Source organism: Perca fluviatilis, chromosome 7, assembly GCF_010015445.1.
Source record: "Perca fluviatilis chromosome 7, GENO_Pfluv_1.0, whole genome shotgun sequence".
NCBI classification, from domain to species: Eukaryota; Metazoa; Chordata; class Actinopteri; order Perciformes; family Percidae; genus Perca; species Perca fluviatilis.
Genome location: NC_053118.1, coordinates 25,488,259 through 25,512,239, shown reverse-complemented (window position 1 = coordinate 25,512,239; position 23,981 = coordinate 25,488,259). Strand labels below are relative to the sequence as shown.

General features: G+C 38.4%; 5 protein-coding genes across 5 annotated transcripts; all 5 read right to left on the bottom strand.

The window, feature by feature from the left end:
• Positions 1 to 1,946: 1,946 nt before the first annotated feature.
• LOC120562605 (trypsinogen-like protein 3) lies at positions 1,947 to 5,789 on the bottom strand. Its single transcript, XM_039806408.1, has 5 exons — positions 5,667 to 5,789; positions 5,435 to 5,576; positions 4,482 to 4,735; positions 2,609 to 2,745; positions 1,947 to 2,440 (listed from the first exon to the last, which is right to left on the bottom strand). The coding sequence occupies exons 1-5, from the start codon at positions 5,704 to 5,706 to the stop codon at positions 2,252 to 2,254; spliced, it is 762 nt and encodes a 253-aa protein (XP_039662342.1). The 5' UTR covers positions 5,707 to 5,789; the 3' UTR covers positions 1,947 to 2,251.
• A 2,545-nt stretch (positions 5,790 to 8,334) lies between these two features.
• Positions 8,335 to 9,602, bottom strand: apoc2 (apolipoprotein C-II). The gene is made up of 4 exons (XM_039806409.1): positions 9,507 to 9,602; positions 9,127 to 9,189; positions 8,849 to 9,005; positions 8,335 to 8,748 (listed from the first exon to the last, which is right to left on the bottom strand). Exons 2-4 carry the CDS (start codon positions 9,173 to 9,175, stop codon positions 8,661 to 8,663), a joined length of 294 nt encoding a protein of 97 aa, XP_039662343.1. The 5' UTR covers positions 9,176 to 9,189; positions 9,507 to 9,602; the 3' UTR covers positions 8,335 to 8,660.
• A 3,173-nt stretch (positions 9,603 to 12,775) lies between these two features.
• Positions 12,776 to 14,550, bottom strand: apoa2 (apolipoprotein A-II). Its single transcript, XM_039806410.1, has 4 exons — positions 14,437 to 14,550; positions 14,157 to 14,201; positions 13,460 to 13,691; positions 12,776 to 13,224 (listed from the first exon to the last, which is right to left on the bottom strand). The coding sequence occupies exons 2-4, from the start codon at positions 14,197 to 14,199 to the stop codon at positions 13,068 to 13,070; spliced, it is 432 nt and encodes a 143-aa protein (XP_039662344.1). The 5' UTR covers positions 14,200 to 14,201; positions 14,437 to 14,550; the 3' UTR covers positions 12,776 to 13,067.
• A 1,043-nt stretch (positions 14,551 to 15,593) lies between these two features.
• Positions 15,594 to 16,522, bottom strand: apoc4 (apolipoprotein C-IV). The gene is made up of 4 exons (XM_039806411.1): positions 16,411 to 16,522; positions 16,180 to 16,225; positions 16,001 to 16,085; positions 15,594 to 15,831 (listed from the first exon to the last, which is right to left on the bottom strand). The coding sequence occupies exons 2-4, from the start codon at positions 16,223 to 16,225 to the stop codon at positions 15,633 to 15,635; spliced, it is 330 nt and encodes a 109-aa protein (XP_039662345.1). The 5' UTR covers positions 16,411 to 16,522; the 3' UTR covers positions 15,594 to 15,632.
• A 2,455-nt stretch (positions 16,523 to 18,977) lies between these two features.
• apoc1 (apolipoprotein C-I) lies at positions 18,978 to 20,456 on the bottom strand. The gene is made up of 4 exons (XM_039804662.1): positions 20,325 to 20,456; positions 19,806 to 19,875; positions 19,573 to 19,708; positions 18,978 to 19,373 (listed from the first exon to the last, which is right to left on the bottom strand). Exons 2-4 carry the CDS (start codon positions 19,858 to 19,860, stop codon positions 19,313 to 19,315), a joined length of 252 nt encoding a protein of 83 aa, XP_039660596.1. The 5' UTR covers positions 19,861 to 19,875; positions 20,325 to 20,456; the 3' UTR covers positions 18,978 to 19,312.
• Positions 20,457 to 23,981: the final 3,525 nt, after the last annotated feature.

The window sequence follows — 23,981 nt, the reverse complement described above, 5'->3', positions numbered from 1 at the left end:
TCACGCCACGCAGGCAGTGTGTAACCGGACTAAGCACAGCCTCGCAGGGCCACTAGCATGGCTGTAGACTATTAGTCCTGTTAAGTCTCAGGCATCTCCCTTCTACTTTACTGTACATCACTTTTTGAACTTATTGAATGGCTTTGATTTATTTGGATGAAATTAAAGGTTGAATTCCAGCTAGAAATGTCAGGGAGGAAATGGGTTGTGGTGTTTGCAGAAGCATGTAAGATAACCCATTTCAATTACCGGAGAGTTCAGGTGGAAATTATTAGGTAGATGCTGTAGATCTCCTAAGGTAGGCCACATACTACGAGCCATAACAAACTGCAGATCATTTGGGATTCAGTATACAAAGAGACCAAGGAGGTGTTTGGGGGAACTCCCACATGATTTCAGGCTTGTTGTATTGGGTATGCTGCCTGAGGGAATGAGTGAAGTACCTATTGTATCTATTACTAAAGCTAGACATTATTAACAGACTGGCTATTACATTAACTTGGTTTTAGTCAAATCCCTCAGAATTAGAAACAATGGCTATGCGAATTGAAAGAAAAAGCAGCAGCTCTTAAAATCCACACCAATTAATATCACACTGCTCTTTAAAGTGACATCCCAGTTACTAAAGTCAGCCCCTCAGTGTGTCCTCTGTCTCCTGCTGATGTGGGAAAAGAGGGGAACAGGGGGGTGGGTGAGGAGGAAAGGGAGAGAAATGCTGGGAACAGATGGCGAAGTGGCCCCTATGTTCAGCTGCCTGGGTGATTATGGACACAGCTGTCAGTCACTTTGCATCTAAGTGTGTGTGTGTGTGTGTGTGTGTGTGTGTGTGTGTGTGTGTGTGTGTGTGTGTGTGTGTGTGTGGCGCACGCACGTGTGTATTTGTTTTTGTGCATATATGCAGTGTCTCTAACTCCCCCATGTGTTCTTCAGTCCCTTTGTAATCGTTGCGTCTCGGTAAAGTTACATTAGATCCATGTGTTTATTGCTATGACATATTTTTGCAATCCTAATGGTGTCGTGGCAGAGCTCAGATCTCAGATCAGAGTTCACACAAAACCTCGCTAAGAATGTACGATTGATGTCACCTGTCCGCACTGTCAAGAGCAAAATCTTTCCCTCTATCTTTCTCTCTTTGGGACTTTGGCACAATGTGTTTCTTTACCATTGGGCTTTACCTCCATCTAGTGGTGCTTCACATTAATGCTGCCCACCCTTTGTCATATGGGAACATTTTCACAATACAGAATTCCCAGGCACACCTTATTACCAGGCTCATTCTATTTGATTTGATTTCATTATACATTTAATAAGAAAGTGTAAGAAACAGAAGTGTTTACACTACACATGTACAATGTAAAGGTCAGTTTGCTGGTACTGATATTATCTATCTTGACCAACTTACAGAAAAATGGCAAATTATCAAGTTTAAAATGATTAAACCGCCATTATTTGATCTTTTTGATCACTTAGGGGCAGCAGACCACTCTGTCATATGGCAAACTTGTTAGCAAACAGTTGCCGGTTTTACACATGCTGGAAGCTTTTATTTATGTAGTCATTTGATCTATTGTTGCTAATATAACAACTATCGATTAGAGCAGCTTAAAGTATCTTTTTGGACATTGTCCTCATTTGTTTATTTGAACAATATCAACTTGTCTCACAAATAAAAAATAAGCTGCTAGTTCTTTAATCAAGGAGCCATCAGTCACAAGATGAAGTGGTTTTAGTGTTCCAACATGTGGAACCACACAAATATCCACTGTAATGTCTAATTCACCGTCACTGTCACATACACAGCAGTATGTGTGAAATTATGATCTACTGGAAAAAAAAAAAATCGGAGCTTATTAGCCAGCGGTTGAAACGTTTTACTACGGCAAATGAGAAAAAAAGGGAGGAGTCACATAGTAAAGGGCACAGTCAAATTAATGCATTAGACAAAGTGTCGGAACACATGACATTTTATTTAGTTGTTGTTAATATCTACAATTTTGAGTTTGCATACAGATTTTCTTTTGTAGCTGAGCGTACTCCATAATGTTTATGAATACTTTCATGAACAGAACCCCTAAATTTTGAGTTTAAGTATAGTTTCCACAACACTGAACCTTCCCAGTAAAGTGGTCAGGACGTATTTGATATATATATATATATATATATATATATATATATATATATATATATATATATATATATATAGTATGTAATAGTATTTACATGTATTCTGTGAACACGTCTCTCTGCTGCCTCATGTCATCCCTGGAGTGGTTTCAGTTGGCAGAGTGGGCACGTAGCGGTCCATCACATCGTGGATCCAGTCATTGTACATGCACAGCTTGGTGTAGACGCTGGGGTCAGCTGGATTTCTGCAGCCGTGACTGAACCACTGCACACCCTGCAGCTGGCCGTCACACACCATCACACTGCCACCATCGCGCTGGAGAGAGAGAAAGAGAGAGAGAGGAGAGAATAGGAGGCTCTGTTGGGGTTGTTTATGCGAAATGTATGCGAGTAAGTGAGATAAATGAAAATGCTGTGATACAGTGGGAGGCAGAGAAATACAGCTGTGTGATCCACAGTTTCTCTGGGTTGTGACCATTCTCACCATGCAGTTATCTGCATTTGCTTGTCCAGCGCAGACCATGCCTATGCTCCAGAACAGGAACTCAGGGAACGTGTTCACGCAAGTCTGGTCATCCACAACAGGCACAGTTATACACTTCAGGCGTTGAGAAGGCTCATCTGTTTCCAAGAGCAAGAAGGTGGGTTATTATTACCATAGACTGTAGAAAAAAAAAAAGGGTTATTTCTCTGATTCGTTCAGGTACTTCAAATCAGGTAGCTCATCTGAATGTGTTATATTCTGTACAATCACTCATCAATCTGTTCATCATTCGTTGAAAAAGGCTTCCTCCCTTCCTCCCTTCCCCTCTTCAGGTCTATGGATTACTTCCTATTTTTATGCATTACCACTTCTTGCACTTGAGCATTAAGGACTAAACCTTAAGTAAATACTATTGTCAAGATCTACCTCATTTAATTAGTCCTGATCACTGACTGGGCATTTTGACAAGCAATTAGAAACTCCTCTGATTAAAGAAAGCCATTTTTAGAAGTTATTAGAACTGAATGTTCACGCCTTGTTTGCATTGCAATGACCAGAATATTGATGAGCTTTTTAGCAAGTACTAGCAAGCCGACCTGTTGATCAGAATCCAACATTTCCCTGAGTCACGGTGCAAATGTAAAAGTAAAAGTAGTGCAGTTTGAATTTATGTGTCTTTATTAAGCCTACATTTCCGAAAAATGATTCCTGTTGAAGAGTGAGTGGTGCAATTTGTTTCCTGGTGTCACTCCATGTGCATTTCTTTTAAAGAGCACTATATAAGAACTATTTGCAACCAATAATAACAGCAAGCATTTCAACATGCAAGGCAAGCTATAGCACACATATATAACACTGCATTAATGCACTTCAGTTGAACAGGAAGATCCATTAAGTGTAGGACTTTAAAATAAATGTTTTGTTTTTGTTTAAATTGTTAGTAAAAGTCTGATCCATTTAGTTCAAAATATGTTTAATGTCAAGTTTATTATTCAGTTTTGCTGCTTGAATTCAAAGTCTCACAGTATTTGCAGTAGTGGCATATTTGTGGGTGCCGACGCATTCTCATATACAGGACGCAACCTCTCTAATCGTTCACAAAATATAACAACAAGATGTAACAATGAACGCACATTTTGCCTTAAGTTACTGCAGTTAGATAAACCTATCATTATGGGTGGACAGGATATTCAGTGTTTATTTGGGGCATTATTGTGTTGTGAATCTTCATGCCTCACAGAGACAAATTTTCCTTATATAATTAAAGGGCCAGTTTACCCAAATTACTACTAAAATTATAATTTTCTAAATAACTTCTAGTGGTATCTAGGATATTTTTTTTCTCCATGATTTGTAGGTTTGTATTAATGGAATTGCATTTGTTGCACACAGCATTTAAATAAAAACATTTAAAATGCAACACCTCTTTTCAGAATCAGTGCCCAATACAATGGATCTGAATGGATAATCTACAACAATCCACTATTTTCATGGTAATATTTTCTACTGAAGAAACTGTAACTGTCCACACAAGGTCTGTTTAAATTTCCATCTCTGTTGCATTGGGGGACATCGATCAAAATTCAAAGCAGGTTTGAAAACAACCATGAACAGATTTTTACAAATGTATTCAACAGGTTTTTTCAGGCCTCAAAGATGCACACAAGAGAAATTTGAAATGTAAAATAACTACTAAAAGAGAAGCTCTACGGGAGACCTTTAGTTAGATATTTATAGGAAACATCTTGTAGAACAGGGAATACTTGTTGACTGGATTAGGGAACACTGGCTTTGCAGCAATTCTACGAAAGTCTAATGTGGTGGCAAGTTAATGAGGTGTAATAGCCACAGTAGCTCCTTTAAATCCACTTACATTGATTTGGGATGGTGGATCCCCAGCCGCTGACATGGCAGATCTCTCCAGGCTGTGGGCAGCGGCTGGGCAGAGGGATGGGCTGGACGTGCTGGGTGAAGCGGGCGGGTTCGGCCAGACGGACCATCGTGAGGCTGTGGAGGGGCGAGCGGTAGGGACTGTGACGGATGACGTCAGCAACGTAGATGTGCTGCTCAGTGCCCTCATCCAGGGTCACGTCATGTTCCCCAAGAGATGTGATGGTGTTGTAGGATCTGCAGGGACAGGGGAAGAGAGACTCTAATTTATTAAGCGCAAGCAGACCTTTCATGCCTCAGGCAGAAACAGACCCATGACTGAGGAACAGTACTCCTTAATCAGACATGAGCAGCAGGTTAATGAATGTGGTTAAATCAAGGAGGAACACGAGGGAAATGTGCACTGGTTCTGCCAACAATATCAAGTCTTTCTAACACTGACTGCCCAAGTCATTGCTGATTGCGTTGCCTAGACAGATTATAATGATGTCTCTAGACATAAAGAGTATTGGAGCATCATGTGCAGTACTACGAAATGGTAAAAAAAAAACACTGACAAAAATGTCTGACCTATTTATGAATCACTTTTGTGACCGAAACAACAAATACAAAACATTTTGCTTTTATTTCTTCAGGAAAATTGTACCAGAGGCTGGCAAAGCCGAAGACTGAAGGTCATGCTGAAAAGGCTGCAGGAATGTTATTACAGGTAAAAAGGAAACAAAGCAGAATATGTCAAGCAGCTCAGACAGGTCTCACCAAGCCCAAATGTAATTTTTACTGCTGATACTTAAAATTTGGGAAAATTGGACACATTAAATTGCAGTACTGCTATAGGATGAAAATTATGCTATTATTATTAGACTCTTTGAACATTCATAAAGCTGGACTTCAGCTGGACGTTTTCATTTGGCACTAACGTTCACTAGTACCTACGTGGGTGCACAGTCAAAGGAGGTTACTATCCACAACGCGTCGATAAGAGCTCCACTGCAGGACACTCCTCCGCCATGCAGATAGACCTGCCAGGGTCTGGAGTGAGGCTGGCACACCTTGGAGTCCCCCAGGGGAGACGCTCCTGTAAAACACCAACAAGACCAAAGAGAAACTAAATGACTACTCTAATATTAATTTCTTATATTTTACACACAACATGGTAAATATCTACCTGTGAGTCCCAACGCAACCAGCAGAAGGAAAAGATTCATGTTTTCCTAGTGTTCTTCTGTAGCTCTGTCAGTGTGTGATGTTCAGATTAGTCTGGACTCTTTATACCTGCAAACGTTTTAAGGACAGTGGGAGGAACAGACTGCTTTATTACTATCCAGCATCATTTCCAGTCCAATCTTCGCAATAACCTTATCAGAGACATTTTCAACACAATACGTTCAGTTAGAGTGACACACCTTGTTTACAAGGAACCAGGAAGACCCTCATTTATGGTATATGAAAGATATTGTTTAGACATGATAGATTACAGTGACAGTTTTTGTACTTTTGGGGAAGTTTATGTCTTTTCCATAGAAAAAATCAGCTTTTCACAGATTCTTTTAGCTTAGTGGGATTTATTGAAGTCATTTTTTATGGCTAGTCTGTGCTATGTGCACTATAAAATGAATAATGGTGTCATAGATAAATGAACCAATAATTTTGTGGCACCACAAGAAATAATAATAAAGGCGATAAGAGTGGCAATATTATGCCCACTGCTGTTTGTAAAGTTAATATTTTACCATGATGCAATTTGAAAAGGCTTGTCTTAGAAAATCACAGATTGCACAACTCAGACTGCAGTTTTGGGAAACCAACTTATTTTCTCTTCTTCTTTGAGTCGCTGAAAAGATGATTAAAAATATTATTACCTTCCTCAGTTTATTTTTTATACAAAGAGCACAATTGGTTTATTTATTTTGTTTATTTTATTATTATTATTTTGGTTCCCCATTAGCTTCAGACATAGCAGTTCCTAATCTTCCTGGGGTCCATGAAAGCAAGGTCCCAAAATATCAATAATTACAATAAATGAATCGAATTACATATAATATAACCAAAATAAAGGCAAAGCTGATCATTACAACAATACAGCTTCATTTAAGGACACAAATTGTGTTCAATCAATATGCATTTGTTTTTTAACGTGTAAGAACTTTTGGATTCTCTACTACAACTTATACTGTTTGATAACTTGTTCCACTCCACAGAAACCCTGCACATCGCTGTTCTCTGCATCTTATTGTTTTGGATACTTTCCACTGAAATGACAATACACCACTTGTGAAACAGATGTTTAATATATGACATGTGGGAAGAGAAATATATAGCAGCAATGTCAAGTAGGCTGCTATCCATACTATCTGTCCCAGGAGAAATATACACAGGAAGTGATGGTGAACTTTATTTAACTTTAATTGTAACAAAACTGAGTGAACGTTTTGTTTAATTTCTCATCCACAAGAAAGCATTGTCAAAGATAAGGGGTCATTAAAAGTCAAACTACATTTTAATTTCCCAATTTTAGCAATATTGTGACCTTAAATATGATATTGATTAAGGTAATTGTCAATATCAGCTCACTCACGCATACAGTTATACCCATGTCCACACTTACTCACATGGTTCAAGCGCAACAAAGCACATGGTGACTCCTACTCATTTCTTCCAGGATGGAATTCTTCGACCACTGGATGTATACACTCACTTTAGAGTCCCATCTCTTTCAGGTGTGACTGCTTTAGTAGCGTTAAAATGAACAGCTCTAATTATAGACACCCAAATGTACTCAAATCAAAGCTGAGATTGGAATCCAAATAATCATAATACCAAAACCTCAGGTTTTGGATTGCCAGAGCAGTCCAGAATTAGTTTTTCCCTGTTGTGCAGGAGCTGCAGATGCCCACAGATTAAATCATGTTAGTGTGGAAGTTAAATCTGATCACAGTCTGCAGCTGAGAGAAAACTTTGACACAAATTCTGATACCAAACACTGAGTGCAGTTCTTCTCAAATTGATCTGGATACAAATACCAACAGGGCTGCAAACACAAGAATCAGCATTTTCCATTATATATACATGATATAAGTATAGTAGTTGTATAGTAGCAGCAGCAGTAGTAGCAGCAGCTACTGTTTAAAATACACACAATTGTGTTGGTCCTGCGTCTGTCTGCTACCGTATACATCTTTTGTAACACCTAAACAAGATGATACTTGAAAGCAAATTTCTCTCTCTCTCTCTCTCTCTCTCTCTCTCTCTCTCTCTCTCTCTCTCGTTTGTGTTGGTTAAGGCTTTAGAAGAGGCCACATGTTGTGGATTTATGCACTAATTAAACATCCTAACATTCTTGCATCATTGCTTGTCAGAATCCTCAAAACAGACCTCATAGTGTTGTTTATTCATCTCTGCGCTCACATTTTACATGTTTCTTTTCATCCATTATTAATCGCAGCAGAAGCCTCTGTTCTGGTGCTGCCTCCGCTGATAAAAGCAGGACGCCTCATTGCAGATTCATACAGACATAAACACGTGATCGTTTGCAGCAGTGAGATTAAAGGAAACGCAGGTCTTACACAGCGAGACAAGAGAAATATGCACAATTTACTATATCAAACAGTAAACTAAATTCTCATTTATCCACCATAGACACCAGATTTTTTTTTTTTTTGTATAAATATTTTATTTCAAGATATGACACAAATATTTTAATTTATTCAGAGGTGGGATGACTGAAAACACCAGTAGGTGGCGATAGATCATTACATTATTTGCATGATTGTTTCTTAACTCTGACACCCAGGAAGAAGTTCAGTGGTACATGATAAGGTGCTGTGTGCTCTTTCCCTTGTGACCGCCAACTTCTTCTGTCCTGTTCCTCTGTACAAGCTGTTAGTTGTTGTTGTTGTTGTTTTTTTTTCAAAGGATTACAGTCCCTGTTGGGTGGTTATCATCATTTGCCACCAGTGCGGTGGCCCAAGAAAGCCCCACAAAGAGCAGGGGGTCCACTATTTTTCTTTTTGAAGATGCTGTTTGTCGGTTTTGAGGCTGGGGTGAGGTGAGATATGAGCAAATTCGAAATGCCAATTGACGTTTGGGCCTTTCGTGTTGAGCTTGAAAGTTCTCATGTTGTCAGAAAATGTAGCTGAGGCCATTGGAAATCAGTTTTTGTTTAATTCTGGTAAAAGATGTGGTACACCTGGTCATGTAAGATGCCAGCGTATGTGCTCACGACTGTGGTAGTATCAGTGTAAAGATTCCTGTGGGCAACACGCAGAAAGAAAAGAGTTTAAATATGAATCCACATTTCTATTTTTTTTTTTATACTGCATCAGTGAATATACATTTAAAATCTCTTACTTTGCCTTCTCCTCCAGCTTCAGGCCCTTGATGCTATCCAAGTATCCATTGGCAGTGTCGACGGCATTGTCGTAGTAGGACCTTATGGTGCCTGTGATCTTGGTCAGGGTCCCCTGCTCCTCCTCAGCCTGCCTTGGCATACGGAAGCTTTCAGCGCCTGCACAAGACAGGTCAGAGGTGTCAAAGGGTTCCACATTTTACCAGGAATACATTACATATTATCCATCACTGATTTATCCTATTCTGAATTCAATTCCATGTTTAGAGAATGTCCTTACTGAGAGCGAGGAGCGCAACCAGTACAGTAATGACAAGCAGCTTATTCATGGTGTCACTCGTATCTGTGAGGAGAGAGAACAGAAAGGGGTATTTAAAGCTTTCCTCACTTTATCCACTAGGGTGAGACATTGTCATACATTTCTCCGCTCATGTTTAGCTGATAGATTTTGTGGCGATATCAACTTTCTATACATGAAGAAATTTTTTTTTTTACTCTTCTAGCATAACACAAACGTTTTTTTCTTATTTGCAATTCTGTTGAACATGCAGCTTATGTCTCAAAATATACATTCAAATGTTCTCATATCTACCACAACATTATTGCTTTTCTTAGACTCTATCCCACTACAGTAATTGAAGTAAAAGTGTCAGTACTCACTGTATTCCCTCTTCTCTAGAAAACAGAGTAAGAGGCACCACTGGCCCAGTCTGTTTATATAGGAGCGTGAATGTGTTGACTTGTCGCCCCAAGAGACAAAGTGCACTCTGTGGTAGATAAACCAGCACTGTTGCCTGGTGTGTGTTTGTGGGAGTATGTGTGACATTGCGTCTTGATAAAATGGACATAATGGCTAACTGTGTAAACACAAGGATGTTAACAAAGTATCAAAAGTTGCATTAGACGTCATCAAAAGCCACTGATTGGATTTTCTAAGCACTAGAAAATCCTGATGGGCTCGTCATGTTGGTATATTTCCCACTAACTGTACAGTATGTATGTGACGCTAACTTTGAATACATCCCAATCAGTTATATTCCATTGATTAGGTTAGTAGTTCATTAATGCGGCACGCTCTTACACGTTGCCCTGTTCTCATTCTCTACGAGGAGGCACTTGTTACTTGCATAATGGTGGTGATGCGTTCATGTCACATTACAATAGTCCTAAGTCCTATCAAGATGGCCTTAAGTCTAGGGTGTGTTGAACACGTCATCCAGGTTATTTAGGTTATGAAGTATTTAGGTCAGCTATGAGATTTATTGGGCTGCAGTTTAAAGACATCTTGCAGCTCTTTTTATGGAAGTATTGTTTTTTATGTTTTCCACTTGTCTGTGGCAAAGATCCCTAAACAACTCCCACTCATCAGTGCAATCTTAATCAGAAATACAGGAACTGTTTTAGTACAGGGTTTGCTGACAAAATGCAGACACATTTTTGTCATTTTGTGCTGTGCTCATCCACATGACTTACATTGATTGTATAAAAAAGTGTCTCTCATACTCTAACCAAAACAATAAATTTTTTATTATTTTTTTTTTTAATCCATCTGTTTATTTATTTTTCTGTTTTGTCTTTTTAGCCCTGATTCTGTTATCGATGGTAAATATTTTGTTTCTGGTTAATAAGTGCAAATGCTTTTTTGTTTGCCGTGGCAAAACCTTTGTTCACGATTTTGTGAAGAGCAGTCACAGTGTTTGTTTTTGAAGTTGTTTTTGTAAAAAAAAAAAAAATATATATATATATATATAAAGTTGTGCAAATCACAGAGAAAATCAAAACTTACAGCACACAGGCTTTATAGTTTACAGGAGCTTTAGGTTTATTGTTCTGTTAATAAAAAACACTATTTTGTATCTAACACTCATTAAACTTCAGCACAATAACTTTATTAACTTCCCAGCTACCTGTGATCTTCATTGATTACAAAGAGTGGCAGTGAAGTCTCAGTTTTAGAAGTCAGTTTCTCTGTAATGGCTATGTTGATCGAGTCCTAAGTAAATATGTGATTCCGCCTCACATGTCATGTTGCGTGTGACCCGAGGACTCGGGTCAGTTTAAGGACAGCTGTGGGCAGCAGTGGGATTCAGATTCCAGTTGATTCAGTGCTGCGCTGACTCGGCTTTGCTACAGACGACATTAGGGTGCATAATGGAACTGTCAGTGGTTACAGAGAGACGTATTTTCTGTCAGTGCTGTTGTCTGTTGTGTCTTGAACTCTGTAATTAAACAGTAGGGATGTTTGTATAATGAATTGAAACAATAACCAGAATGTCTGAAATGAGGCCGGAATGAAGAATTAGCACATCCTGCTGCTCTCACACAACATGCCGTCATTCACACTGACCTCAGGCTCGGCCTTCTGGGAACATCTATTAATGCTAAATAAAAGAAATGTTATAGTGAGTTGTGATTCATTGAGATCACTGTAACAACACTGAGATGTTGTGTTCAACACCTTCATTTCAAGTAAATAATACTCTTGGAGGAATAATCTGTGTGCTTTGACTTAGTAGGCCCAAACTGAGCCTGAGTTCTGATTAGAACAGTGTTTCTCAACGGGGGAGGTGCAGCCCCCCAGGTGGCGTTCAGAGGATGACGGGGGGCGCTGGAAGCAATATTGTGGAAAGGGGGGCGTTGAGGTGCCTTTGGGGGGCATTTGTTTTAAGGCGAGTTTACACCAAAGGTTCACAACAATATGAGTTTACACTTTAAACTACTTGCAAAAAACAGTGGTCTGCAACATTAAAACCTGCCAGTTTACGCCACTGTGACTGGATGAGACGGTGGAACGTAACTCTTCTTCTCTTTAGTGTTTCTTTAGGCATTGTGTGGTGCAGCTCCATGCTGCCTTCATGGGAACGGGACGTCAGAGTATCATCTTATATAAACTCCGTACTGCAGCGTTATGAATCGGTCTTGTCGTGAACTTTATAGTATGTATTAAACATTAACATCATTTATCTTTAATAAGTCTATGAACATAGCTGTCGAACATATTTCATTCAATGATATGATTTTTTGATGATTTTTGATGGCAATAGTAACAAGTAATAATAGGACTAATAACAACAATAATAATAATCATAACAATAATAGGACCTACTCATTAATATTCAGGGCAATTAGCCTACATCTTATTTGATGGGGGGGGGACCTGGATAATGGATAGGGGAGCCCTGGTCCCAGAAAGGTTGAGAACCACTGGATTAGAGTAAAGATAGAAAAATATACCAACATCTTAATGTCTTAACAGTAGTGTCTTTGGTAACACTTTATAACAACCATTATTAAGAAATGGTACATTGATAGTTAATTAAACTCTAGTTAAGTTATTTTACTGTTAACAAACAATGAAATGAGGATTTATGTTTACTTATTATTAGTACTGTTATAATTGATGTTATTTTATCATTAGTTTAGTGCAATATATATATAAAATGTTTTTGTACGGTTTCCAAACAATTTACAAAGGTTTACAGATCATTTGGTAATCATTAACAAATACTTAATATAATAAATAAAATGTTATGATGTGTGCAACAATAAACTGTTAAAAGAACATAACTATGAGTTTACTATTTATTAGTGATGGTTATTATAAAGTGTAGCCGTGTCTTTGTTTACTAACATAAAGCATTCATTTTAAATTGCAGTTCCATTTGTATCAAAGTGGCAGCTCATATTATAAACCAAACACCTTCAGAATGTTTGATTTGAATGATCATAATGTATCTGGCAACACATTAACTTGTGTTTCATATATCTAAACTAAAATGTATAGCTATGATTGAGCTGTGATGAACACAGTGATTAATGGAGTCCGGAACAACTTTTGTTCTGCTCATAAAATGATATGATAGGATAACTTTGTGAAATCAACTGTGGAAATAAACCTTGAATCTCTTGATGAAGAAGCACATGTCAGATAGTTTCCAGTTCATTTTAATGAACACACTCACACATACACATACACAATCAATCACACAGAGACTTTGGCTAGTGTATCAAACACAAAATACTGTACATGCACAATTTGCATAGGTGGTGTTCGCCCTGCTTTTAACTCTGCATGATTTGGCTGTAGATGTTGATTTGAAAAGAGGCAAAGGATTGTATTTGCATTGTGCATTGCTCTTCTCAGCCTAAACTGGTGTTTGCTCCTATGATCTATCATCTATTAAAGGCTGCTGACAGGTGCCTTGCTCTGGTTGTTCTTCTTTACTGAGCGGGCAGGTATTTGTCCAGGTAGACCTTGATGTTGTCGATGCTTTCGCTCAGGTAGTCACCGGCGTAGGGGCGCACGTAGTGTCCGTACAGACCCAGCACTGCTGAACGGGCCTTGTCCACCAGGGGAGATGCCTCCTGGCCCAGGCCACTGCACAAATCAGGGAAGATAGGTTATTTAAAGAAATCTCCATAACAAAAAGATTCGTCAGCTAGCTCAGTGCCTGGATGTTGTATTCTCAATAGAAATTGTGATTACACAGCAAAGTTGCAGTTGACGTGGACACTTTTCTTAACTTAAAAGTTGAGAAAAGTTTTTCTGTCCGTGTCAGGGTCAATAATACAGAGTTTTTAATCGGAAGAAATAGTTTTCAGTGAACACTCACGAGGCAACCTTGACGGCGGCTTGGAACTCAGGTTTGGTCTGCAGCCCCTCAAAGAAGTCTTTGGCAGCCTTTCCATGATCACTGTCTCCGGCTTTCTCAAACATAGGAGCAGCAGCGACATGCAGCTTGCCGTAAGCATTCAGCAGCCTCTGGTAGAACACAGATTTCATGGAATCATACTTTTCAACAAGATCCGCCGATGGTGTGGGAATCTCACACAGGCTCACAGAGACTGGAATGAAATCAGAATAGTAGGATTGTTATGACAGAACCAGTGTTGTAAAACTAAACATAAAAAAACAGATAACAATAAGTTGATAAAGAGCATCAATATATCCATGTAAATTCTTGCTTTGGAAGAATCATCAAAGAACCAAATAAAAGCTGCTTTGCCTATTTTGGTTTCTCACTCTTGGTAATTAAAAAAGCAGTCTTTATTTTGCATGCCAACCACAGATAAAGTAGGAGTGTTCATTAAATTACTGCAACACGAGTGAATGTAATAAAAACATGTTACATTTGATCAACTATAAAACAAGGAATGCAGAAAAATGAGAAGCACAAGTACATTGCTCCAAAAGGCTGTCTGTATTCTGCATGATCTTCTCGATTTTTCACACAGTCGCATAGTAGTAAAGTTTTAGTTCAAACAAAATCCATACACTGCAATTGTTTAGATTGCATTATGTTGCCTTACCCTGCAGAGCGAGGATCAGTGCCAAGGCGTATTTAGCATTCATGTCTGAAATAAAAGAAAAGAGAAACAAAACTTAAAATTGAACCCTCCGTTAGGTGTAACAATATTTTTATCCTCTTTTCCACTCAGGAGACAATGCACAAGTTAATAAAACTGCAAAGACTGAATGCAAAAATCAAATACCTAAATGTTTTATAAAATATACGTTTTAGAGAAATCTATTCAGAATAAGCTTCAGAAGAGAAGCTGCACGGGCTGCTGCAGTAAGAAGAGTGGTTACCTGCTGTTGTGTTGGATGTACAGATCCAAGAAGTGACAGTCTTCTCTGAAAGTGAGTTGTCTGTAACTCGGAGCTCACATCTGGACAGGATGATATAGGGGGGGACTGCAAACAAACGTCATCTGATGACCATACACACAACCACACACACACCCATGCGTGCACATGCACACTCACATACACACATGTTCACCTAAACAAAGTCCAGTGTACATAATATTCACTTTAAATATTGTATGTTGAAATATGACTGAGTGGTTATGCAATGTTCCTCAACTGTAAGTTTATCTGCATCCATATGGCGATGCACTTAGAGCCCTCCTGATAATGCTGATAAGTGATGTGTTGGCAAAATGCCACACTGCATGTATATCATAAGCATCATGTCTTACGTGGCAAAAAACAACAAAAACACCTTTAAAGTAGTTCACATGTTGTGCACCTGCTGCAATAAAAGATAATATTGAGTAGATTTACTAATTAACATTTATTTGACGGCAAGTCGGAATCACCTAATGTCTGCTCAGATATAGATCAGAGTCAAATGCTCAGCAGGTCAATCAACCAGGACCATGTCTAGACACATTGTACTATACCCAGAGCAATGCATGCTGGGATTACTGCTTCACCTTTCACCCTCATACCCTGAGACAGACTCCATGCAGGGTGATAAAGGACCCTTTTTATAATGATTTATAATGATTTTCCTTTTTCTTCTTTTTCATTAATACATTTTGTTTCTCCTTCCCTTTATCTGTAGATGTATGCAGATAGTAAGACTGTACTGACAGCAGCAGCCAAAGAAAATAGTACGATTTTTTTTTCTAAATGTAACTCATTCAATAGCTCTCTAAGGGAATTGTCACCTACAGCAAAGGTGCATGATTATACTACAAAAATGCAGACTATGCAAGTTAATGTTATATATAAATCATAGCATGTATAGTGTGTTGGTGAATTTACCTTCTGATTACATAATTGTAATAATTGCTGCTTTTAAATATTCCCTCTTATGATCTTTACCTCTCTCTTGTTTATTGCAGGACAAGCTGGGCCCATACTGCAACATGTACTACAGAGGTTTATTATAGATTATTTCTGTGTTTGACACAAAGCCTGGTGAAACCTTAAGAAATTATGAGTTCAGCATCAAGTGGTAAGAATGGTAAGAGTATTCATTTATTGTCAGCTTTTCTTCATATTTGACTGGGTTGAGCCGTTTGATTAGTTGCTTTCATTGGTATGAGTTTGTCAATGGTTGTCTGGATCTTCTCCCACACAGAGCTTTTGACATTAGTGGCCCATTCAAAGTAGCTGTCAGTCACTGGTTGGATGTGGTCTTCATAGTAGGTACCAATAAAGCCCCTCAGATGTTTGACTGTAGCTGTGGCTTCCCTATGAGATGCACAAGTACACAGATGAGTAAAAAGGTATGTATAACATGGGCACACAAACACATCAAAGTGCACGCAGACAAAATATTTTAACAATTCTGATAAATGGCAATCATTTGCAGAGAGGTCCAACGTGCTTGCATTAATGATGATGATACTGATAATGATACCTGGTTTTCTCTGCCAGCCTCTGCAGTATTCCTGGAGAGTTGGGTTGTATCGGGGCCGGTGACTGGGCCAAAAGTGGTTCACATGCTGCAGAGGAGGATGTTTGTCAGTCACAAAGAACAGAGACGCGGAAATAAAGGAAGTGCAACTGAAGATGTAATAATTCTTTTTAAAGGCATACCTTGCATCAGTAAGATGAGACCAAAAACAAGTTCTTTCATATGCATCTGCCATGAGAAACACAACTGTCAGCCATTTGTTATATTATTTTAAAATGCTAAAATTATCTCTCTCACTTTTCTACAATTAAAAAGAATACTAAGAATACTAAATTAAATCCCTGATTTTTTTTAAATAAAATTTGTTCCTTTACACCACAAAAAACAAAGGAGTGACAAAATGCATTTTTTACCTTTTCCTCTGGCTCTGGTCAACAGAAGTTGAATAAAACAAGTGTTATCAATCTATTTTATTTGTATTGAGTGAGAGTAACAGCTTGTACATTGGTCCAAATCATATGGTCATTCATCGTGTTGGTTTTTTCCACATTTTATTGGCAAAAATCTGGTCAAAGGTCTCTGACAGATGGTGCAAACAAACACAAAGTATTCTTTTTTTTTTGTTTTTTACTATTTTCCTCTTAATGTCAGACTGTTTTGACATTCACACAAATTAGAAAACACTAATAAATACATATGTGCACACAGAAAATGCACAGACAAATGGACTAACAGGCATGAAGAGAGATTAGATGAAGGTAAACTTTTATTAGATTTCAAAGACGCAGAACTTCAGGGCAGTTGTTTGATGTGAAATTTGATCTCCATTTGAGTCACATGAGAGCTACTGGTCAATAGTTTTATCCATCTTGGATAGTTATGTGATTAGTTTTTCTTTTCTCTGTAATCTGTTATCTTGATGTCTTTTCAAGATCAACATTAGCTGAGTTCATTAACTGTCCGAGCACCCTTTGGATAAGATATGTGTACAGGCCAATCAAAGTCTCTGTTCTGGCAGGATGTTTGAGTGAAGAGTGAGGGGGACGGGGGTCAAATTAGATAAACATTTTCAGCCAAGCCAAGCATTTCTGTGTGCAGAGTCCACCACAAAATCAATTCAATCTTGTCAGTTCATAGGCTCTGTGCTTGCTGCATGTTCTGAATGGAAACAACCCAACACTTATGTTGAGATTAGAGTTAACTGCGTCGCATTTACAAACCTGATCTCACAGCTGTCTGAACAGATGGAATCAAATTTTGTCCTTGTTTTTAGATTTTGTGTTGGGTTTTAAACATCTGTACTGTGTGTGTGTGTGTGTGTGTGTGTGTGTGTGTGTGTGTGTGTGTGTGTGTGTGTGTGTGTGTGTGTGTGTGTGTGTGTGTGTGTGAGACATGACTGCATCCTCCCATTATGCTTCAGAAAAGTTATATTTATTATAAAATGTCTACATTTCATAATTACAAATCAAGAAATACACAATTTAAAACATATTTTATCGCTATTTTAATTAGATTATTTATGTAGTATTTCATTGGATTAAAATTAGGTCAAAGTACAAAATATAGTGTATAAAGTAGGTTTGCAATATACTTGAAAATGAGTGCAACTTCTCAGTTTTCATTTAACAGCTTTGTGATGGCTTTTAGCCAGGAGCCAGACAAGACAAAACTTAAGTTAACTTTAAGTTTAGCCATGTCAGGAAGTCAATTTTCCACCAAATCAAACTGATTTTGAGCGTGTACAATATATTCTCTAACTAGTCAAAGGGATTTATTATTTATTTGAAATTTAATTTCAGCCCACACAGCTGATGCAATATGATCATAATCTGGTACCTCTGCCCACCAGCTGCTGACCTCTGTCACTCTGTTCTCTTCAAAGGAACAGATCTCAATGAACTGGGACAACTGGTGGATAATTAACCCAGCATAAATAGTGACTTTAGCACAGGGGTTGTGAAATTCCAGAAAAGCAGCCATGTTGGCACATGCCCTTTGCTACAAGCTATTGACACAAATAAACTATTATCTATTAGATCCTGCTGGCTATTCTTTGGTTAAGTGATCAGCTTTAGTGTCCTATCATATGATAATGACCTAATCTTAGATTAATCTGTTGGTCATAGTAAAAATGGCTGGTGGTTAAAACCATTAAATCCCACTGTGATCAGTCAGTGATTGGTTGTTTAATGAACTCAATGCAAACTTGTTTTTTGATGGAATTGAGAGTTTTATATTGAATGTGTCTCTAGATGGTATAAAAGACCCTTAGCTACAGTTAAAATGCAAAGGCCCCTGCACTTTACACATCCTTTCACAGTATTGGTCAGTTTTTCAACAAGACAGTAATATCTTGCAGATCTTTTCTCAAAAAATATTTCATTAAAATGGGACTTGATTATCATTATCAGGTTTTAGTGCCATGAAACACAGCTGTGCCTGGGTTTAACATAACACTGATTGGCCTCTGATTGCATGAGGAGACATGTTTAAATGATAGACTGCAAGCCTGGATACTGTGTTTATGTCTGTGCAAAGGCCTCTTTAAGTTTGTTAATATTTCAACTCTAGCAGTTTTCATGTTGGCCTTAGATTAGATTCCCACCCCCCACCCAATAATCGTTAAAGATCAGGTAATTGCTTCATATCTTGTAAATCCAAAGAAATTAACTTCAGCCTTCATTTAAATGTGTTTTTCTGCCTGCAAAATGCAATATTTAAAATAGTGTCAATTGGCTGTGTTCATCCCACTTCCTTACATAAAGGAATATATAGACAGATAAAAAACTCAAAAACATATATCTTATAAGAAAACTGACACTTCTTTCTAAAAAAAATAAATAAATAAATAAAAAAGAGGTAGTATGAAAATAATCTCCACTCAGAACTCTGAATAGAATAGGTTGGGAAGGACATGAATTGCTGAGATTTATATATATATATATACACACACAAAACATATGGAGGCCATACTCTCATAGACCAGAACTGTTCATTTATTATTTCATAATAATAATTATTTCATTTCTTATTGTCTTTCCATTGAGAAATACTGATGCTTACACATGATGTATCATAACAAAAACTTTATTTTAAGTCTTTATTGCACTTTTTCACATTGCTACTTTCAAAAGATTGCATTTCAATTATTAAAATAACATCCCTTTACAGAGAGGCAACGTAACCATTTCGTCTGGTCAGCAGAGAGAGAGTGTGATGTGTGACATCAGCGTCGCAACCAGATAGAGTGAAGAGGTCAGCGGTCAGAGGCGGGAGATGGGGGGTGGGGGGTGTAGGCTGGAGACAGGGACCTGTCTACTGGCCGATTTCCCCCACCTTGGCCTTCAGGCTCTCATACTGTTCGCGGAACCAGTTCCTTAAGGAGGAGAGGACAAAAACCGTGTGTTACACAGAGTCAAAGTGTGCATGTGAATATCTTTTCATGTAGCGTGTTTGTGTGTGTGTGTGTGTGTGTGTGTGTGTGTGTGTGTGTGTGTGTGTGTGTGTGTGTGTGTGTGTGTGTGTGTGTGTGTGTGTGTGTGTGTGTGTGTGTGTGTGTGTGTGTACACTCTTACTGTGAGTTGACTGCCAAGTCGCTGGTTTGGAACTGTTCAAAGGTAGTCTTGGCCTTCTCAGCCAGGTTCTTGCTCATCTCAGCCATCTGATCGCGAAACGTAGCGAACCTCTGCTCGATTGTCTCCTCCTGGGCCTCTGCAGGTGAGAGCGATGGATAGATACAGACAAAAGTTACACAACATAAAAGAACACTTAGCTGGGACGTTTTTTTTTAAGGGCGTAATAAACACACCTGTGTATGCCACAAAAGCCAGCATCAGCACGGCGACTGCAAGGTACAGTTTCATCTTGGCTGTGACTCTCTAGGAGGAGGGACAGAGACGGGTTGCGGTTTATTTGTCTCGCAAACAAGACGTTTTCATGGAAAAAACAATAAAAGTGTTTTTTTTATCTTTAAAACTAGCGCTCCCCTACGTCAGCACCACCGCGACTGGACAGCTCCGTTTACGCATTACGTTCGTTACAATTGAATGATTAACAACAAATACATAGACCTATATATCAAACTATCTTTGTGGTTGCATTTTCTCAATTATATTTTTTCCATGTACTCCTTCTAACACGCAGGTGTCGCCATGATGACAATATTAAGAAATAAGTCCCCTGAAGTTAGTGCAAAACTTTTGGATAAATACAAAAGGCCTTTAATAGTTTTTTAAGCTATACATGTAATCTTCATCGTCCTGTAGTTAATAGAGTAACAAAGACTATGTGTTTTCTAGTCGTAATTCAAATGAAATGTCAAACATACCTGTTGGTTGTCTTTAAGAAAAGGTGAAACAAATCGAGTGTGTTTGAGCGTCTTTGTGTGTTCCTCTTTATAAGCCCGCTGAGGGTGACGCACAACACCAGACTTCAGTCACCATGTACACGTGGAGTCCTTTAGGTGTCACTGCCCCCTTTATTGATCAGCACCGATGTAACTGCATTAAAAGATTGTGATTATGATATAGACGCCACTGAGGAAAATGAGTTACGTGCCTAATTGCATAATGCTGTAAGATTGTGTTATATTCAGCACACTGATGAGATGAATCTCTCAGCACTGATAGCACCAGTTACTAATAAATCTGAGCTATTTGGAAGCTCCTTTGGACCTGAAGTGTTGGCCAAGCATGGACTCGATTTCAAAGAGCCTTACATTTATTGGAAATGGCTAATCAAGATGTTTGATATCAAACAACTGGAGTCCTTCAGGATGTAGATTTTCCATTAAATTAGATTTATTTTTTAACTTCCATGTCCCTATTTGACCTATTGCATATTTCATACTTTGCAGTGGTGTTTACTTTTAAGTAGCAAGGCCACACTATACAAGTACTCCAGTACAAATAAAAGTCCTGCATTCAAAAGTAAGCATTAGCAAGGACATGGACTTAAAGAATTAAAACTAAAAGTAGTCATTATGCAGAGGGGCAGTGTCAGTATTATATTATTGTTGATGCATTAACAATATAGGGTAATGTTGTATATGTTCAAGGTGGAGCTAGAGTTATATTTTTGTATGTAAAATATCAATTGGAAAAGTAACTGGTTAACTGTAGCTGTCAAGTAAATGTAGTGGAGTACAAACTTCAATATTTCTCTCTGATATGTACCAGAGTATACGCTTAAATTAGCAAAAAAAAATGGAAATAAGTAAAGTACCTCAAATATAGTTACTTTCCACCACTGTCCCTTGTTAACATTTCATAATGTATTTATTCATTATTATTTTGGCCAACTCTGCTAAATTGAATAGTATCCTTGATGTCCTAGGACCTACATTTTTAAATGTAGTTATGTGCAGAAGTCAGTGATTGCAGACTGCTTTTCTGCATTGTCCGGTTCTGTTTTGGTGTATTTTTCCATTAACTGAGAATTCCATTGCCTCATTAAATGTCTCTTTTATCCAGACCTTCCCTTTCTTAAAAGGAAGTGAGTCAGACAAAGTCTAATGTGGTCCATCTTGTAAGAAGGCATGCAACAGAAAAAAAACAACAGTGCAGTCGGTTGAACGGCAGTAACCCCTCAATACAACTGTGACCTCAGTTAGATCCAGGAAGTCTGTATCTGATGGTTTAAAGGCTTCATCACTGCTGAACATATCTGTTTTCACACCAAGCGGTCTGCTGCAAAGGGCCAAATGCCCATTGTTGCTGATGACTTGTCCTATCACTATGATGAATAGCCCTACAATTGAGATAATGAGCCTTCACATGCCTTAACACCCACACATTACCTCTGAAAGACTCCATCTCCATCTCTTTGCCATGAAGTGGCCAGTGGGTTTATGTATGAGCTTGTGCTTGCGTGCATATAAGCTCCTCTTGAATAATTGTAGGAGGCATAGGGCTTGAAAGTGCATGTCTTGCATGCTCCCAATTTGCAATAACAAGCTTACAAAAATGCTGTTTTTGTGTTTGGCCCTTGGCTCCTGCGGTGACTGATTTTGTGTGCCAGCCCTGAAGGGATAGAAAGGATGGAAAGAAGAGAGGGGGTTGTAATAGGAGGTAAAATCTCTGCATGGTGTGTTTTTGGAGGGTTACTTGCGGCCATGGGCTAGCTAGCACCTGCTAGTTTGCTGGGACTTTTTTTTTTTTGCTGGGCAATAATCGGAGTACAGACACCCTATAGGAGCAGACGGAGCAGAAGTGCTGAACTGGCAGAATGCTTGTGGCTTTCCTGTTTTTACAATCCATGACTGATCTTTATAACAATGGACATTTTAATGTAGGAGTTTCACTTCAGTCTGTTCTTTTCTAAATAAACACTGGTTTCTGAAAGGAGTGATATCATAGGGGACAAACACGTAGTCATGGGGTTAGTCATTCTTTCACTTTACATGCAATGCCCTTTAACACAGATAAAAAGGATAAACATGTTTACAGGTTGTTTTGTAGAGAAACAAAGCTGAAATTACCGATAACTTTTAGAGACATACCAATGTAGAATTAACTATATGCCACTATACATATACATACAATTCTAAACCACCCTTTTTTAAGAATATTTTTGGGCATTTGCCTTTGTTTCTGATAGCATGCAGTAGAAAGTTAAACATGAAATGTGAGGACTGAGGGAGGTGACATCCAGCATATGTCTCCAGTCTGATTTAAACCATGGATGTTATGTGGTACACATCGTAGACCCCTAGGCCACTGTGACACCCCAACTTAAAATCACTATTATGGCTTGCAATAAATAATTATATTGATTCTGTAGTTGTCAATTTATGGGACCTTTATAAATTTGTATATCCAAGGTTTTTTTAATCTTCATTTCACACACCTCCAAGAGATTTTTAAGCAGTTGCCACTCTTTGATTAAAATCTGAGAAAAGTGTGTGTTCTGCTCTTGAAACTCACATAGTTTGTGTTTCTTCATGAGGCAAATGTAGTTTACTGTATCTTCCAAAAAAAGAAAACACAGCTGCATCTTCATGCAGCATGGATTCAAGCGGAGGGGTCAAAGGAGGGGAGAGGAGATGAACAAGGGACAAATGGTGTCCTCTACTGGCCTCTGCTCTGCACTTCAAAGGGAAAAACCCTGCTGAGTTTCATAAGCATGACTTTTTTGTTTTTGATTAGAAGAGTGAATTAATCTGAGTTTATGACAGTCATGATCACCTTTTCCCCTTAAGCAGGTCCAGATGTGTAGCAGGGCTAAAAAAGGATCTCCTAATGTTGGATTTACATCCTTTGCATCTAGTAGTGTAGTAGTGTAAGGTTTCTGATTGGGGTGTTCAGTGTGTTTCTTAATGGTTGTAAGACCAGAAAAAAGAAAGGGACATTTAGATAATTGTTTTTTTGCATTTTTGCCTTTATTTTATAGTGGAGAGAGAGAGAGAGAGAGAGAAGTATGACATGCAACAAATGATTTCCTTCCAGGAACAAACATTGCAGTTTAATGATATGCATCTTAAGCCAACTTGCACATGCTAGATAACATATACTGTACGTGCATGTGGGCACACTGTCTACAAACAGTATGTGTGCATGTACTAATATATTTTATTGGCATGTCTGAGCAAATGTATGTATACAAATCCACTGATGCATGGCTTATAATATGGTGTGAGCCAAAAATAAAGGTAGAAATGATAGTTTCAACATAAAGGTAATTCAATCAAAAGCACAGCGTGTTCCCAAATGCCTGCTTGGATCAAGACAAAGGAATCTGGAAACAGATCTTAACAAGTCCAAACTAGAAAAACTGTAGACCAAGGGTTGTGGTGGGTGGCTGTATGAGGAGAGCAAATTGAGAAAGGGAAAGGATTGGGGTGGAGAACAGTTGCAGAGAGAGCAAATAATACAGTTTTTTAAACTTTAAGATTCATTACTTCTGTATATTTAAGACACTATTCAACAAAGGAGAGGTGTTTGTGTGTCAGGAGGAGGTTGGGATAGCGCTGTAATGGGCCAATAGC

Bases quoted from the DNA above. Each gene is read 5' to 3' on its own strand.
- LOC120562605 (XM_039806408.1), bottom strand. From the start codon at position 5,706: ATGAATCTTTTCCTTCTGCTGGTTGCGTTGGGACTCACAG. The intron at 5,577-5,666 runs GTAGATATTTAC...GGTGTTTTACAG, and splicing joins GGTTGCGTTGGGACTCACAG to GAGCGTCTCCCCTGGGGGAC. The intron at 2,441-2,608 runs GTGAGAATGGTC...CTCTCTCTCCAG, and splicing joins CAAATGCAGATAACTGCATG to CGCGATGGTGGCAGTGTGAT.
- apoc2 (XM_039806409.1), bottom strand. From the start codon at position 9,175: ATGAATAAGCTGCTTGTCATTACTGTACTGGTTGCGCTCCTCGCTCTC. The intron at 9,006-9,126 runs GTAAGGACATTC...TGTCTTGTGCAG, and splicing joins GGTTGCGCTCCTCGCTCTCA to GCGCTGAAAGCTTCCGTATG. The intron at 8,749-8,848 runs GTAAGAGATTTT...TGTTGCCCACAG, and splicing joins AAGCTGGAGGAGAAGGCAAA to GAATCTTTACACTGATACTA.
- apoa2 (XM_039806410.1), bottom strand. From the start codon at position 14,199: ATGAATGCTAAATACGCCTTGGCACTGATCCTCGCTCTGCAGG. The intron at 13,692-14,156 runs GTAAGGCAACAT...ATTTCATTCCAG, and splicing joins ACTGATCCTCGCTCTGCAGG to TCTCTGTGAGCCTGTGTGAG. The intron at 13,225-13,459 runs GTGAGTGTTCAC...TGATTTGTGCAG, and splicing joins GCCGCCGTCAAGGTTGCCTC to TGGCCTGGGCCAGGAGGCAT.
- apoc4 (XM_039806411.1), bottom strand. From the start codon at position 16,225: ATGCATATGAAAGAACTTGTTTTTGGTCTCATCTTACTGATGCAAG. The intron at 16,086-16,179 runs GTATGCCTTTAA...CCTCCTCTGCAG, and splicing joins TCTCATCTTACTGATGCAAG to CATGTGAACCACTTTTGGCC. The intron at 15,832-16,000 runs GTATCATTATCA...TGCATCTCATAG, and splicing joins AGGCTGGCAGAGAAAACCAG to GGAAGCCACAGCTACAGTCA.
- apoc1 (XM_039804662.1), bottom strand. From the start codon at position 19,860: ATGAAACTGTACCTTGCAGTCGCCGTGCTGATGCTGGCTTTTGTGGCA. The intron at 19,709-19,805 runs GTGTGTTTATTA...TCTCACCTGCAG, and splicing joins GGCTTTTGTGGCATACACAG to AGGCCCAGGAGGAGACAATC. The intron at 19,374-19,572 runs GTAAGAGTGTAC...CTCCTCCTTAAG, and splicing joins GACTTGGCAGTCAACTCACA to GAACTGGTTCCGCGAACAGT.